Source organism: Scyliorhinus canicula, chromosome 13 (genome assembly GCF_902713615.1).
Source record: "Scyliorhinus canicula chromosome 13, sScyCan1.1, whole genome shotgun sequence".
NCBI lineage: Eukaryota > Metazoa > Chordata > Chondrichthyes > Carcharhiniformes > Scyliorhinidae > Scyliorhinus > Scyliorhinus canicula.
The window spans coordinates 159,287,043-159,303,555 of record NC_052158.1 but is presented as its reverse complement, the minus strand read 5'-3'; the positions used below and the strand labels follow the sequence as shown (position 1 = coordinate 159,303,555).

At 50.0% G+C, this 16,513-nt stretch overlaps 1 protein-coding gene across 3 annotated transcripts; it reads right to left on the bottom strand.

The window, feature by feature from the left end:
* Positions 1-376: 376 nt before the first annotated feature.
* On the bottom strand, positions 377-16,052 carry LOC119976364. 3 transcript variants are annotated; one of them, XM_038816849.1, is made up of 2 exons: positions 15,742-16,052; positions 377-2,343 (listed from the first exon to the last, which is right to left on the bottom strand). In XM_038816849.1, the coding sequence occupies exon 2, from the start codon at positions 2,321-2,323 to the stop codon at positions 1,220-1,222; it is 1,104 nt and encodes a 367-aa protein (XP_038672777.1). In that variant the 5' UTR covers positions 2,324-2,343; positions 15,742-16,052; the 3' UTR covers positions 377-1,219. The 3 variants fall into 3 exon arrangements, with proteins under 3 accessions (XP_038672777.1, XP_038672776.1, XP_038672775.1); XM_038816848.1 differs by having other exon boundaries at positions 15,630-15,755; XM_038816847.1 differs by lacking the exon at positions 15,742-16,052 and adding an exon at positions 13,082-13,211.
* Between the last annotated feature and the right edge of the window lie 461 nt (positions 16,053-16,513).

Genomic DNA, 16,513 nt, shown 5'->3' with positions numbered 1-16,513 from the left:
GTGGAAGATATAGGGGGGATGTCAAAGGTAGGTTCTTTACCCAGAGAGTAGTGGGGGCATGGAATGCACTGCCTGTGGAAGTAGTTGAGTCGGAAACGTTAGGGACCTTCAAGCGGCTATTGGATAGGTACATGGATTATGGTAGAATGATGGAGTGTAGATTAATTTGTTCTTGAGGGCAGCACGGTAGCATTGTGGATAGCACAATTTCTTCACAGCTCCAGGGTCCCAGGTTCGCTTTCAGCTTGGGTCACTGTCTGTGTGGAGTCTGCACATCCTCCCCGTGTGTGTGTGGGTTTCCTCCGGGTGCTCCGGTTTCCTCCCACAGTCCAAAGTTGTGCAGGTTGGGTGGATTGGCCATGATAAATTGCCCTTAGTGTCCAAAATTCTACGAACTATGATTAACCTAGGACAAAAGTTCGGCACAACATCGTGGGCCGAAGGGCCTGTTCTGTGCTGTATTTCTCTATGTTCTACCCTATCAGGCAGTGAATTCCAAATCTTAATCAATCTTTCTCAAATCACCTCTGGTTCTTTTGCTACACACATGAATGTATCACTTTATCTTTTTAGAATGTTACAAAGCAACTTGCAACAATTAGTTACTGTGTGCAGTCACTACTTTCTTTTTTAAGAACGGTAGAATCCCTGGAATATTTTGAAATGATATAAGTTTCTGGATGGGATACTGTAAGAATCATGGAATCAGAGAGCATGGAGATTTTCCTCACTTGGGACATGAAACAATCTTTCATGAAATATGGCCTGAGCACATAGGATAATTTAATCCTATTTATTTAGGAGGTGAATGGGGCATGCAATATTGCTTAACACAATACCATGTTTTATCACCTAGAGCTGAACAGGATCTACAGCATGGAAACAGGCCATTCAGCCCAACTGTTCCATGCCACATGACTATAGTCCAATTGAATCCCCTCCTATTCTAATTACCTCTCTCCATCTGGCCACAACGTACCTCTTCCTGCAAAATAAACAGTGCAAACATACATTGTATAAAGACAATTCTTCAAACGGTATATCACTTTCTCCAAACTGTTCCCTGGTAATAATGCAGAAAATACATGGTTACACATCACACCAATTTTTCAAAGGCCACACTGACTTTTCATGAATTTTCTTGAAGAAAATGCTCAAACGTCTCAAGTATCATGATATTTAGTGCAGCTCAAAATATTCTAATGAATATTTTGGGCGATTACTCTTCGCTTGCCAAAGCCAGATTGCGTTCCCGTATCTCTGGCAAGACTGCTCTGGTATAGAAATCTTCCAGTTTATCGACAGATTTCTTCCAGAACTTTTCGTCAAATTCCACAGGGATAATGGCAACCTCACGGTTAGTGTAGACCACAAGGTCAGCCTTGGGGAGGTCCAGGACCGCCAACTGGCACTGAATCTGGGTGAAGTAGGAGTGACCCTTCTTCAGCTGAGGTTCACCTTTCTTATTTTCCAAGCAGAAGTTCCTGTCTTCACAAGACTGGCTGATAGTGTGATTCCTGTGTTTGTAGGGACACTTGACCTCCAGGAGGCCGATGGTATCTCCAGTTGCTTTGTCAACCACTACACCATCAGGACTTGCTGCCAACCAGTTCTTCACTGGGTCAACGAAGAGCCCACATTGTTGGACAGATATTTCCCGTCCGGTCTTCTCAGACTTCAGCTTCTCATATTTTTTGACAGCAACAGATTCATTCTCGACCCCCCATTTCATCGCGGGAGTCGAAATCTTTGACCCTTGGCCCACAATGGGCTTCAGATAGGACTGAGGGACCTCAGTGCTTTTTCCATTCACAAAGTTGCAATGGGAAATCTTGTGCGCGACTGAGGCTGTGATCCGGTTTCTGCGCTGCTCAAACCAGGCTGGGTTTTCTCTTTGACCCCGTGTCTCTTTCTCGATATCAGCTATCCTCTGTTTACTGATCATCGCTGGCCGTGAGGAATTGCTTAGTTGGTCAGCTTGGCTTTTGGTGCCTGTCGCTTTGCCCAATGTCTTGGATTCAGAGTTGGCATTACCAACAACTGCCGTGGGTCGTGTGCCACCTGCTGCTCCTCTGGTAATTGACTTTGCGGATCTTTGTGCTTCAGGGTTTCTGGTGTTAGCAGTTGGTTTCGGAAGTCTTCCTTCACTTGAATGTTTGGCTGAGCTGGGATTCCCAACCGTTGCTCTTCCTCCCCGGCTACCAGATCCCGAACCCCTGGGACTGGCTGCTTTAGCAGCAGGTGGTAGTGGTGCCTCCTGAGGCATAGGTTGCTTTGCGATAGCTCCCCCCTTCCTCTGATGCTGAGATGGTCTTGCTGCCATTTGGAAAATGGTTCAAATTTCTGCAAATAAAAATACCAAAAAATAAATATAACTTTAAAATGAAATTATGCATCAGTCAAAAGAAGCAGGTGAGATGATGCAATAGATGAACAGAATTCAGCAACAATTCACTGAAACAGAGGGTGGCAAGAGTTCAGGTGACAATTATAGCACAGACCGGATTGTTTCATTAGAGCAAAGGTGAAAAAGGATCAAATGTGATGCAAGGTATTGTTGGGGTAGTGATTACATTGCTGCACCAGTGTTTCTGAAAATGTGAGTTCAAACAGCAGCACAGTGGTTAGCACTGTTGCTTCACACCTTCAGGGTCCCAGGCTCGATTCCCATCTTGGGTCACTGTCTGTGCGGAGTCTGCACGTTCTCCCCGTGTCTGCATTGGTTTCCTCCGGGTGCTCCGGTTTCCTCCCACAAGTCCTGAAAGACGTGCTTGTTAGGTAATTTGGACATTCTGAATTCTCCCTCAGTCTACCCAAACAGGCGCCGGAATGTGGCAACTAGGGGATTTTCACATTAACTTCATTGCAGTGTTAATGTAAGCCTACTTGTGACAAAGATTTTTATAATTATTATATTGCGGGAAGAGCCTGGGGGGAGTGTTCCTAGTAGATGGTCTATCAGAGGTTCGGTGCGGATTTGAGGGCAGCACGGTAGCGCAGTGGTTAGCACTGTTGCTTCACAGCGGCAGGGTCCCGGGTTCGATTCCCGGCTTGGGTCACTGTCTGTGTGGAGTCTGCACGATTTCCCCGTGTCTGCGTGGGTTTCCCAGGTCCAAAGATGTGCTGGCTAGCTGGATTGGCCATGCTAAAGGTTAGATGGGGTTGCTGGGTTACAGAGATAGGGTGGAGATGTGGGCTTAAGTAGAGCGCTCTTACCAAGAGCCGGTGCAGATTTGATGGGCTGAATGGCCCCCTTCTGCATTGTAAATTCTATGATAACTATGATGGAACAAATGGCTTCCTTCGACACTGTAGGGATTCTATGGAGAAGCTCTGGGTCAGATAGATCAAAAACAACTTGTGAGGAACAGAGATAATGGCAACTTGTCTTCCCAGTGTTTAAAAGTAGCAAGTGATAGCTCATTAAATAAATGTTGTGACAGCAAAGAGACAGTGGAGGATGAGAAAGAGAGAAAATACAGAGTGTGGAGAAAGCTAATTCTGCACAGGGTTATGTGGGCCTTAGGTTTCTGGCCAAAAAAAAAGTAGGGCAAACAATTAAAAATAGTTTCAAAAAGGGAAGTGGATAAAACTTGGAAAAATAAACAAAACAACTAAGAGAATGGGGAGTCGGTTTGAATGGAGAGGATATGAGGGAGCTGGCACAGGCAGCATGATGGGCTGAATGGTCTCATTATGTGCTGCAATTCCATTAACAGAGAAACTCTTTCAAAAAATAGTATATTTGTTGCCTTTGATAGATTCTGTCACCCATATAAGTCACACATGCTTGTTCAAAAGAAGTAGGTTTTAAGGGGTGCGTTGTAAAACAAGTCTACAGAGTGAGAGAGTGCAGAAAGATTAATGAGAGGGTATTTTAGAACTGGGCTAGAGCAGCTGAAGGCGTGGCAGTCGGTGGTGGAGTGCTTAGAATCGGGGATGGGCAGGAGGTCAGAACTGAAAGAACACAAGTTCTTGGTGTGTTTTTGGACTGGAGGAAGTTACATCAGAGTTTTGGGTCAGCTCAAGTTAATGAAAGGGGGGAAGAATGAAGGACAACTAGCAGAGCATCGGAAGAATAAAATCAGTATTTAACATTCACCACAAATCTCTGCTTTCTGCCATTAGTCAATGATGCAGTTGAGTAGGTCAGAGCCACCTGACTGTTTGCAATGAGGCTCCCAATCTGCCAGTGGAGGCAGTGTTGAAAGATTTGAGAGTGGGTCTGATTTCCCCACAGCGTATATTTTCCTTATTCCATCCTACATGGGATGTGGGCTTTAAAGGCAAGGCCAGAATTAGTTATCCAAACCTAGTTGTCCTTGAACTGAGTGGCTTGCTGGGATGTTAAGTTCCGAGGCAGTTAAGAGTCAACCACATTGTTGTGGGGCTGGAGTCACATGTAGGCCAGACGAGAGGATGGCAGATTTCTTTCCCGCAAAGATATTGATGATAGTTTAATGATCATTAGTTTTCAATTCAATTTAAATTCCACTAGCTACATTTCATCCTGTGTCCGCAGAGTGCTAGACTCTGGGAACGGAATTCTTAGACCCCCCGGGGGGTTGGAGAATCGCCCGGGGCTGGCGTCAATCCCGCCCCAGCCGTGTCCCGAATTCTCCGCCCCCCAAGATTTGGCGGGGGCGGGAGTTGTGCCGTGCCGGTTGGTGGGCCCACCGCAGCAATTCTCTGGCCCGCGATGGGCCGAAGTCCCACCACTGACTGGCCTTTCCCACCGGCGTGGTTTAAACCACCTCTGGTACCGGCGGCACGGGCAGGCTCCTTTGGGGTGGGGGGGGGGGGGGGCGCGCGATCTGTACCCAGGGGGGGTGCCCCCACGGTGGCCTGTCCCGTGATCGGGGCCCAACGATCGGCGGGCGGGCCTGCGCCGTGGGGGCACTCTTTTTCTTCCGCCCCACCATGGCGGAGGCGGAAGAGACCCCCTCCCCTGCGCATGCGCCGGTATGACGTCAGCAGCTGCTGACGCACCGGGGCATGCGCGGACTTCCACTGGCCAGCGACGGCCTTTTGGCCCCGGCTGGCGGGGCAACAAGGGCCGTTCCCGCCGGCCGGAGGAGCAGGAACCACTCCGGCGCGGGCCTAGCCCCTCAATGTGAGGGCTTGGCCCCTGCGGAATTCTGCACCTTTGGGGAGGCCCGACGCCGGAGTGGTTTACGCCACTCCGTTCCGCCGTGACCCCCCCGACCAGCCGGGTAGGGGAGAATCCCGGCCTGGATTACTGTTTTGTGCCTGACTGTGAACTAAGCTGCATTTCTCTTTGTCTTTACCCCTGTGTGTGTGTGTGTGTGTGTGGGGTGGGGGTGGGGGTGGGGGTGGGGGTGGGGGGCAGGGCGGGGGAGGGGGAGCACCTGACCCACCTACCTAATCCCATTTACCAGCACTTGGCCCATAGCCTTGAATGTTAAAACGTGCCACATGCTCATCCAGGTACTTTTTAAAGGATGTGAGGCAACCCGCCTCTACCACCCTCCCAGGCAGTGTGTTCCAGACCGTCACCACCCTCTGGGTACAAAAGCCTTTCCTCACAGCCCCCTAAACCTCCCAAACCTTTAACCTGTGTCCCCTAGTGACTGACCCTTCAACTAAGGGGAACAGCTGCTTCCAACATGTGCTGTGTAGCTTTAAATGGTGTCGGTATGGGGTTGGTGGCAAGTTCCCAACTGTAGAGGGAAGAGGGGAGTGTGGGACTCTGCAGAGGTCTTTTAAAGAGCTGGCACACGCTGGATGGGTGGAATGGTCTCCTCCTCTGCTGTGTGATTCTGCTGTGCACCTGAGGCCCTGTCAAACACTCAGTAAAAGAGCAGAGAAACACAGCAAAAATAAATCTGGGGATTGGAAACAGCAGCGAGTAAAATGATCACTTTTCCCCAGTGAGTCAGTGACTGGGATGTGAATCATTTGCAGAGTTATAAATAGGCTGATAAAGTATCGCTCTGTCAAATGGGTCTTGTTCTGACTTGTCACTGATGTGTTTTTTTTACTTAAAATCCCCAGCTGGCACGTGTCAAGGAGCATAGACAACAGGAAATTACTAACTGGGGGCATATCTGGTAGTGTGTCATTGTTACAGAACTGCTCCGACTCCACTATTTACATTGTTCAACATAAATCTGGGGGGCGATTCTCCGAGCCCCGCGCCGATCCGGAAAATTACCGCAACCGTGCCACGACGCCGGCGCCCGATTCTCCAAGGTGCGGAGAATCAGCGGGGCAGCCGATTCTCCGGCCTGGATGGGCCGCGCGGATATGACAGAGTCCGCTGGCGCGTTCAGCCCTGGTCGCTGCCGGCGGGAATTCTGCGCGAAGGGCCGGCCTGTGGGGCGGCGAAAAGAGATCCTTCATCGGGGGGACTCACCAATCGGTGGGCCTCTCTCTCCCCCCCCCCCCCCCCGGGCCTACTTTGTTGTGCGGCCGGCCCCTGAACACCGACGCCATGTTGAGTCGGGGCCGGCGCACAGAAGAAGTCCCCCGCGCATGTGCAGGTTGGCGCGGCCCAACTGTGCATGCGCGGGTTGGCACGGTGCCTATTTGGCACCGGGGAAGGAGGCTGGAGTGGCGTTAACCTCTCCAGCGCTGTGCTGGCCCCCTGTGGGGGACAGAATCAGTTGCGATGGCATTCATGATGGCGCGAACACTTGGGCCCCATTTTGGAGAATCGCCCCCCTGGTGTTCTGGATTTATAGAACCATAGAATCCCTACAGTGCAGAAGGAGGCCATTTGGTCCATCGAGTCTGCATCAACTCTTTGAAAGAGCACCCTATCTCGGCCCAATCCCCACTTTATTTCTATAACCCCACCCAGGGGGATTTTATCATGGCCAATCCACCTAACCTGCACATCTTTGGACTGTGGGAGGAAACAGGAGCACCCGGAGGAAACCCACATAGACACGGGGAGAATGTGCAAACACAGTGTGATAAACACCAATGGTCATACACTACGTGTATTACGGTACTGCCATTGTACTACAGTCAATACAGTAAATCCTGGCCTGCTGGCTCCACCCAGCAGGCTCTGTAAAAAAGTGTATGCTCTCCTGCGCTGCCCCCATTCTGGTTCCAGCTGCAGGAGGCATAACATTTAGCTCAATAAAGCCTCAATAGTTCACCATTTTGTCTCGTGGTCATTGATGGTACATTAGTTTACTGTGCTAGAATTTTAAAGATGAACGTCTTAATCGAGCCTGCAGCTGAACCCTCATGCAGCTGACGCCACAGCCACCTTCGAGCACTGGCTAGCCTGCTTTGAAGGATCTCTTGGAGCATCCACATAAGCCCTCTCCGACCCACAGAAGCTCCAGATCCTCTACGCATGGGTGAGCCCACAAGTTTTCCTCCTCATTCGGGATGCTCCCACTTACATGACTAGAGTAAGATTAGGGCCAATCAAGGATAGTAGTGGAAAGTTGTGTGTGGAATCAGAGGAGATAGGGGAAGCGTTAAATGGATATTTTTCGTCAGTGTTTACACTGGAGAAAGACAATGTTGTCGAGAACACTCAGGTTCAGTCGACCAGGCTAGATGGAATTGAGGTTCAAAACGAGGAGGTGTTAGCAATTTTGGAAAATGTCAAAATAGATAAGTCCCCTTGGCCAGATGGGATTTATCCTAGGATTCTCTGCGAAGCCAGGGAGGAGATTGCAGAGCCTTTGTCCTTGATCTTTATGTCGTCTTTGTCGACAGGAATAGTGCCGGAAGACTGGAGGATAGCAAATGTTGTCCCCCTGTTCAAGAAGGGGAGTAGAGACAACCCTGGTAATTATAGACCTGTGAGCCTTACTTCGGTTGTGGGTAAAATGTTGGAAAAGGTTATAAGAGATAGGGTTTATAATCATCTTGAAAAGAACAAGTTGATTAGCGATAGTCAACACGGTTTTGTGAAGGGTAGGTCATGCCTCACAAACCTTATTGAGTTTTTTGAGAAGGTGACCAAACAGGTGGATCAGGGTAAAGCTGTTGATATGGTGTATATGGATTTCAGTAAGGCGTTTGATAAGGTTCCCCACGGTAGGCTATTGCAGAAAATAAGGAAGTATGGAATTGAAGGTGATTTAGCGGTTTGGATCAGTAATTGGCTAGCTGAAAGAAGACAGAGGGTGGTGGTTGATGGCAAATGTTCATCCTGGAGTTCAGTTACTAGTGGTGTACCGCAAGGATCTGTTTGGGGCCACTGCTGTTTGTCATTTTTATAAATGACCTGGAAGAGGGTGTAGAAGGATGGGTTAGTAAATTTGCAGATGACACGAAGGTCGGTGGAGTTGTGGATAGTGCTGAAGGATGTTATAGGATTCAGAGGGACATAGATAAGCTGCAGAGCTGGGCTGAGAGGTGGCAGATGGAGTTTAACGCGGAAAAGTGTGAGGTGGTTTACTTTGGAAGGAGTAACAGGAATGCAGAGTACTGGGCTAATGGCAAGATTCTTGGTAGTGTCGATGAACAGAGAGATCTCGGCATCCAGGTACATAAATCCCTGAAAGTTGCCACCCAGGTTAATAGGGCTGTTAAGAAGGCATATGGTGTGCTAGCCTTTATAAGCAGGGGGATTGAGTTTCGGAACCACAAGGTCATGCTGCAGCTGTACATAACTCTGGTATGGCCGCACCTGGAGTACTGCGTGCAGTTCTGGTCACCACATTATAGGGAGGATGTGGAAGCTTTGGAAAGGGTTCAGAGGAGATTTACTAGGATGTTGCCTGGTATGGAGGGAAGGTCTTACGAGGAAAGGCTCAGGGAATTGAGGTTGTTTTCGTTAGAGAGGAGAAAGCTGAGAGGTGACTTAATAGAGACATATAAGATAGTCAGAGGGTTAGATAGGGTGGACAGTGAGAGTCTTTTACCTCGGATGGTGATGACCAACACGAGGGGGCATAGCTTTAAATTGAGGGGTGATAGATATAGGACAGATATCAGAGGCAGTTTCTTTACTCGGAGAGTAGTAGGGGTGTGGAACGCCCTGCCTGCAACAGTAGTAGACTCGCCAAATTTAAGGGCATTTAAGTGGTCACTGGATAGACATATGGATGAAAATGGAATAGTGTCGGTCAGATAGGCTTCAGATGGTTTCACAGTTCGGCGCAACATCGAGGGCCGAAGGGCCCGTACTGCGCTGTAGTGTTCTATGTTCTACATGGAAGCGATGGCACAACTAAAAGGACAGTACATCAAGACTGTTAATCAGGTGTTCCAGTCCCAGGCCCAGCATCGCTACACCCCCCACATACGATCCAGGGGCGCCGCCACCTTTGCCGCTGCCGCCACGTGCGGCCCGTGGGTGCCGCCATCTTGGAATGCACCCCAGGACCCCTGCTCGCCTGGCCGTTTGCGGGCCGCGATATCTCCGCCACCACCACCGATCAGCCCTCCCACCAACTTCCGCAGCTCGACTCCATCACTCTCGATCAGTCTCGGCCCTGCAACCTCACGACCGCTACAACGACTGTACAGATCAATGGGCACGAGGCGACCTGCCTCTTTGACTCCGGGAGCATGGGGAGTTTCATCCACCCTGCTATGGCAAGGCCCTGTTCCCTCCCAGTCCTCCCAATCACCCAAAAAATCTCCCAGTTCTCCAGATCCCATTCCTTACAGATCCGGGGGTCCTACGTCACGTCCCTCTCCGTACAGGGCATAGAGTACAGTATCTTCAGACTCTACGTCCTCCCCCATCTCATCTCTGCCCTGTTACTAGTTCCCGATTTTCAGTGCCACCTCCAGACCCTTACTCTGAAGTTCAACGGACCCCTGCCCCACCCTCACCATCTGTGGCCTCACGACTCTTAAGGTCAACCCGCCCTCACTCTTCGCGAACCTCACTCCGGACTTTAAGCCCGTCACCACGAGGAGCAGACGGTATAGTGCACAGGGCAGGACATTTAACAGGTCGGAGGTCCAACGGCTTCTGCGGGAGGGGGTGTCATTGAGGCCAGTAACAGCCCCTGGAGAGCTCAAGTGGTGGTAGTTAAGACTGGGGAGAAACAGCGGATGGTCATCGACTACAGTCAGATGATCAACCGGTATACGCAGCTCGACACGTATCCCCTCCCACGCATATCTGACATGGTCAACCAGATTGCGCAGTATCGAGTCTTCTCCACAGTTGACTTGGTCTGCATACCACCAGCTCCCCATCCGCCCGGAGGACCACCAATACACTGCATTCGAACCAGATGATCGCCTCTACCATTTCCTTAGGGTTCCCTTTGGCGTCACCAATGGGGTCTCGGTCTTCCTGTGAGAGATGGACCGAATGGTTGACCAGTACGGATTGTGGGCCACGTTCCCGTATCTGGATAATGTCACCATCTGCGGCCATGACCAGCAGGACCACGACGTGAACCTCCAGAGGCAGCATGGTAGCATTGTGGATAGCACAATTGCTTCACAGCTCCAGGGTCCCAGGTTCGATTACCGGCTTGGGTCAGTGTGTGGAGTCAGCACGTTCTCCCCGTGTGTGCGTGGGTTTCCTCCGGGTGCTCCGGTTTCCTCCCACAGTCCAAAGATGTGTAGGTTAGGTGGACTGCCATGATAAATTTCCCTTAGTGTCCAAAATTGCCCTTAGTGTTGGGTGGGGTTACTGGGTTCTGGGGATAAGGTGGAGGTGTTGACCTTGGGCAGGGTGCTCTTTCCAAGAGCCGGTGCAGACTCGATGGGCCGAATGGCCTCCTTCTGCACTGCAAATTCTACGAAATTCCTCCACACTGCTAAACTCCTTAACCTTACCTACAATAAGGAGAAACTTAGCCATTCTTGGCTATGTTACGGAAAATTGAGTCCCTGACCGCATGCACCCCCTCCTGGGACTCCCTCTCCCGCACTGCCCCAAAGGACCTGAAACGATGCCTCGGGTTCTTCTCATATTACGCCCAGTGGGTCCCTAATTATGCGGACAAGGTCTGCCCACTCATCAAGTCCACCGTTTTCCTCCTGACGGCTGAGGCCCGCTGGGCCTTCAGTCACATCAAGGCATACATCGCCAAGGCCACGATGTATGCGGTCGATGAGTCCCTCCCCTTTCAGGTGGAGATCGACGCATTGTTAATTCCTGCTTCTTTGTGGCCGGTCTGGACTCAATAAAATCTGAGATGGATTAGCAGGTATCAATTATTGTTTTATTTCCACCAGCTTGCAAGGCTGACTCACTCGTGGGACATTAGAACACACACAGCTGTCTTCTAAAGTTCCCAAAAGTTAGTGAGAGCTAAGACAAAGAAATCACAGCACATATTGATTGAATCACATCAAGCTTCGCATACAAGCTTCCCATAGGCCAATGTATACACCTTCTGACCTGGCCATATATCCTGATTGGCTCACTTCGCATTTTCCCAATCCTGGCCCTTGTTACCCAGCATCCTTTTCACTATTCTCTCCATGAGGCAAAGCTCCCCTCCCCCTTCCTAGCCATGCTGTGCTCATCCCTTTGTTCTCTGTCTGTGAACTCATTACCCTCAGGGTCCTACTGTTCATCATATTCGTTTGTTCACTTCCTCAGCATCGGACATGGCTCTAGCCGCCACCCTCAACCAGGCGGGCAGACCCGTGGCCTTCTTCTCCCACACCCTCCATGCCTCCGAAGTTCGGCACTCCTCTGTTGAAAAGGAGCCCCAAGCCATTGTGGAAGCTGTGTGACACTGGACGCATTAACTGGCCGGCAGGAGATTTAATCTCCTCACTGACCAACGGTCGGTTGCCTTGATGTTTAATAATACACAGCGAGGCGAGATTAAGAACAACAAGATCTTGAGGTGGAGGATCGAACTCTCTACCTATAACTACGAGATCTTGTATCGCCCGGGGAAGCTTAATGAGCCCCCATATGAATAAAAATATATGCCCGATCCTGTGGTACATGTGCCAGCGCACAAGTAGACCGACTTCGGGCTCTCCGCAATGACCTCTGTCACCTGGGGGGGTCACCCGTTTTTTGCATTTTGTCAAGGCCCGCAACCTGCCTTACTCCATCGAGGAGGTCAGGACTGTGACCAGGGACTACCAAGTCTGCGCGGAGTGCAAACCGCACTTCTATCGGCCGGACAGAGCACATCTGGTGAAGGCCTCCCGCCCCTTTGAGCGCGTCAGCATGGACTTCAAAGAGCCCCTCCCCTCCACTGAACGAAATGTGTAGTTCCTCAACATCATTTTTTATTTAAAATTTAGATTACCCAATTATTTTTTTTCCAATTAAGGGGCAATTTAGCGTGGCCAATCCACCTACTCTGCACATCTTTGGGTTGTGGGGGCGAAACACACGCAGACACGGGGAGAATGTGCAAACTCCACACGGACAGTGACCCAGGGCCGGGATCGAACCTGGGACCTCGGTGCCGTGAGGCAGCAGTGCTAACCACTAGGCCACCGTGCTGACCGGTTCCTCAACATAATTGATGAGTATTCCCGTTTCCCTTTCGCCATCCCATGCCCTGACATGACTTCTGCCACAGTCATCAAGGCCCTACATAGTATCTTCACCTTGTTTGGTTTCCCCACCTACATCCACAGGAGCCGGGGACCCTCCCTCAGGAGCGATGAGCTGCGTCAGTTCCTACTCAGCAAAGGCATCGCCTCGAGCAGGACGACCAGCAACAACCCCCAGGGAAACGGACAGGTGGAGCGGAGAACGGGATAGTCTGGAAGGCCGTCCTGCTGGCCCTTCGGTCTAGGAGTCCGGGGTTATGGGGAAAAGGCAGGAAAATGGGAATGAGAAACATATCAGCCATGAACGAATGGTGGAGTGGACTTGAATGGCCTAATCCTGCTCCTATATCTTATGGTCTTGTGGTCTAACAAGCCATCGCTCCACGAATCCTCAAGCCTCCAGAGTTTTGATGACTTGTAGCGTCCAGGCTCCTGGGACAGGTTTGGCGTCAGGGAGGGTGGGAATTGTGGATTCGGGACAAACCCTCATTTCTCCAGACATCAGGAATAAAGTTTAAGAGAAAACACGTGGCAGCAGGTTAAACAGGAAGGAAACCAAATCTAAAATGTCGATCTCAGCGAAACTTCTAAAGAATCTGTGAATATAAATCCCACCGCTCCCACAATCAGGGAACGGACTCCTTACCTGGGACTCAGCAATTCTCTCCTCCTTGTTTAAATCAGGATTAGAGCGTTAAACTCCCGCCTGTGATGCCTTCTTACCAGTTTCCGACAGAAGCCACAGGCTCCACCTAACGTCTGATGCAACAAGTTGAAATTTAGCGGCAGGCAGAAGGATTTAAAAGGGCAATGCGCGATGGAACGTGGACCCCACTTTTTAATGGAATGTTGGCATCCATCCCTAATCGCCCTTGACAGGTGGCACAGTGGTTAGAACTGCTGCCTCACAGCACCAGAGACCTGGGTTCGATTCTGACCTTGGCGACTCTGTCTGGAGTTTGCACATTTGCCCCGTGTCTGCGTGGATTTCCTGCGGCTGCTCTGGTTTTTCTCCCACAATCCAAAGATGTGCAGGTTAGGTGGATTGGCCGTGCTACATTGCTCCTTAGTTTGCAGAGCTTGGGTGCGGTTGGCAGAATGGGTGGAGGAGTGGGTCCGGTTGGGGTGCTCTTTCGGAGGGTCCGTGCAGACTCGATTGGCTGAATGGCTTCCTCCTGCATTGTAGGGATCTTATGGAAGGCCGTGGTGAGCTACCTTCTTGAACTGCTGCAGCCCTGTGATGTAGGTACACCAATGGTGCTGTTAGGGAGGGAGATCCAGGATTTCTACACGCCAATGGTGAACGGTGATATATTTCCAAATCAGGTTGGTGTGTGCCTTGGAGAGGAACGTGGTTGTGGTGTTCCCATGTGTCTGCTGTCCTTGTCCTTCTAGATGACAGAAGATGGGGATTTGGAAGGTGCTGCTTTCTCATCCAGGCAAGTGGAGGGTTTTTCATCGCATTCCTGATTTATATCTTGTAGACTGTGGACAGGTTTTGGTCAGTTGGTTTGTGAGTCTTGCATCAGAATTCCCAACCTCTGACCTGCTCTTGCAGCCATGATATTTGTATAAATAGATAGAATTTACAGTGCAGAAGGAGGCCATTCAGCCCATCGTGTCTGCACCGGCTCTTGAAAGAGCACCCTATCCAAGTCCACACCTCCACCCTATCCCCATAACCCAGTTACCCCACCCAACACTAAGGGCAATTTTGGCCACTAAGGGCAATTTAGCACGGCCAATCCACCTAACCTGCACATCTTTGAACTGTGGGAGGAAACCGGAGCACCCGGAGGAAACCCACGCACACATGGGGAGAACGTGCAGACTCCGCATAGACAGTGACCCAAGCCGGGAATCGAACCTGGGACCCTAGAGCTGTGAAGCAATTGTGCTAACCACTATGCTACCATGCTACCGTGTTGGTCCAGTTACGTTTCTGGTCAATGGTGAGGCTGTTGATGCTGGGGGATTCAACATTTGAATGTCAAGGAGAATTGGTTCGATTCTCTTTCGTTAGAAATGGTCAATACCTGGCACTTCTGTGGCAAAAATATTACCTGCCACTTATCTCTCTCTCGCGCTAGAAATCCTTCCATCATAAGATGCAAGAGCAAAAGCAAGCCATTCAGGCCATCAACTCTGCTCTTTGAAGGAAGGAGGATGTGGCAAGATCTTGAATGTGCAGATTTTTAACATTGGAAGGCTGTTGCCCTGTAGCTACCACATGGATCTGACTGACCAGGGAGCTCTCCCACCCTTACCACCTGTCATAGGTGTATCAAAAAGATTTACAGGTTGGCAATCAACCTTCTTTTGCCACGTTGCAACCCAAGCCTGAATGTTATTCACGACTTGTAGCATTCAGGTAGAGATTGCTTCCATATCTGAGGATTTATGAATGGAACTGAACGCTTTGCAAACAGTCAACATCCCCACTATTGACGTTATGTTGGAGTGAAGCTATATCCATCTACCCGCTCAGGTGAAGATGAACGATTCCATGGTCACTACTTCAAAGCTCAGCAGAGGAGATCTCCCCTAGGTCCTGGGACCAATATTAGTCCCTCAAGCAACATCACTCAAACAGATTATCTGGTCATTGTGACAAGTCCCAGATTGATTCTTTTGGCTGCGAAACTCACCGTCAGTTTCTGCCGTGATGTTTCTGACACGGGCTGAAACAGGGAGAGATGTAGTTAAATCAGCAGCCTAGCCTAATACTCTGAGAACATACATAGAACATACAGTGTAGAAGGAGGCCACTCGGCCCATCGAGTCTGCACCGACCCACTTCCACCCCATCCCCGTAACCCAATAACCCCTACTAAGCTTTTTTGGTCACTAAGGGCAATTTAGCATGGCCAATCCACCTAACCTACATGTCTTTGGACTGTGGGAGGAAACCGGAGCACCCAGAAGAAACCTATGCAGACACGGGGAGAATGTGCAGACTCCGCAAAGACAGTGACCGAGCAGAGAATTGAACCTGGGACCCTGCGCTGTGAAGACACAGTGCTGATCACTTGTGCTACCGTGCTGCCGAACAAGGGTTCAAAGTTTCACCGTGGCAGCTGGTGGGGTTTAATAGTAAAACTAAAATATAAAGTAATGGTGACTGTGAAATGATCAGCAATTGTTATTAAAAACCCACCTAATCCCCTTTAGGGAAGGAAATCTGCCACCCTTACCTGGTCTGGCCGACATGTGACTCCCGACCCACAGCAATGCTGACATCAGTTCACAGGAATTCTGGATGGGCAACAAATGCTGGCCATGTCATGGAACAATTTTTAAAAGTACCTTTTCTGACCAATTGCAACCCTGTTTTTCCGACTCCTCCTGGTTCTCTCTTCCGTTAACAGCAATTGGGAAGATGTTTGACAAGGGGAGGCATGCCCTCAGCTGGCACCCAGCTCTCTGCAGCATAGAGACACTCGATAATGATCAGAACTGTGAGCTGCTTGCCAGGAACCCGGCCTTGTTCAAGGTTATGGAAGCCAAATGTAACAACACAGCTGAGTTAAGCTAAATCAGAACCAGCCGAGTTCAGTCACACGGTTGTGAGAGGGGCTGAGTTACACTTCAGTATTTTACAATCACTGTGGAGTCACTAGCAGCTTTGTGTTACATTACAGAATGATATATAATACAAAGGGAGGAGGAAATAGAGAGTTGTTTATTCAGATAATGGAATATTCTGGCTGCCAGTCTGTGTTGCTGAGAATCCACAAAGCAGATGCATATCTGGAAAATTCAGCTGTTTTTTTGTATTTGTTCATGGGACTCACTGTAACCCAGGGAACCAGGTGCAGTTGATGATTGATGACAAATCAGATGATCACAGCAAATTATTTTGGGGAGGCATTATGATGGTGGATGGGCGGGATTCTCCAATAATGGGGCTATCTCCGGAACCTGCGAAACAAAGCACGCAAATTACTCTGGACTTACCTGGAATAAGTCCAGGGTGATTCTGCGATTTGCAGGGAGCTAGCAGGGCCCTGGAGTGCTCCTCACAGCTCCGGCTGCCGAAATGGGGCCCTGCACATCCGGTCGGGGGGTCCATGCATGC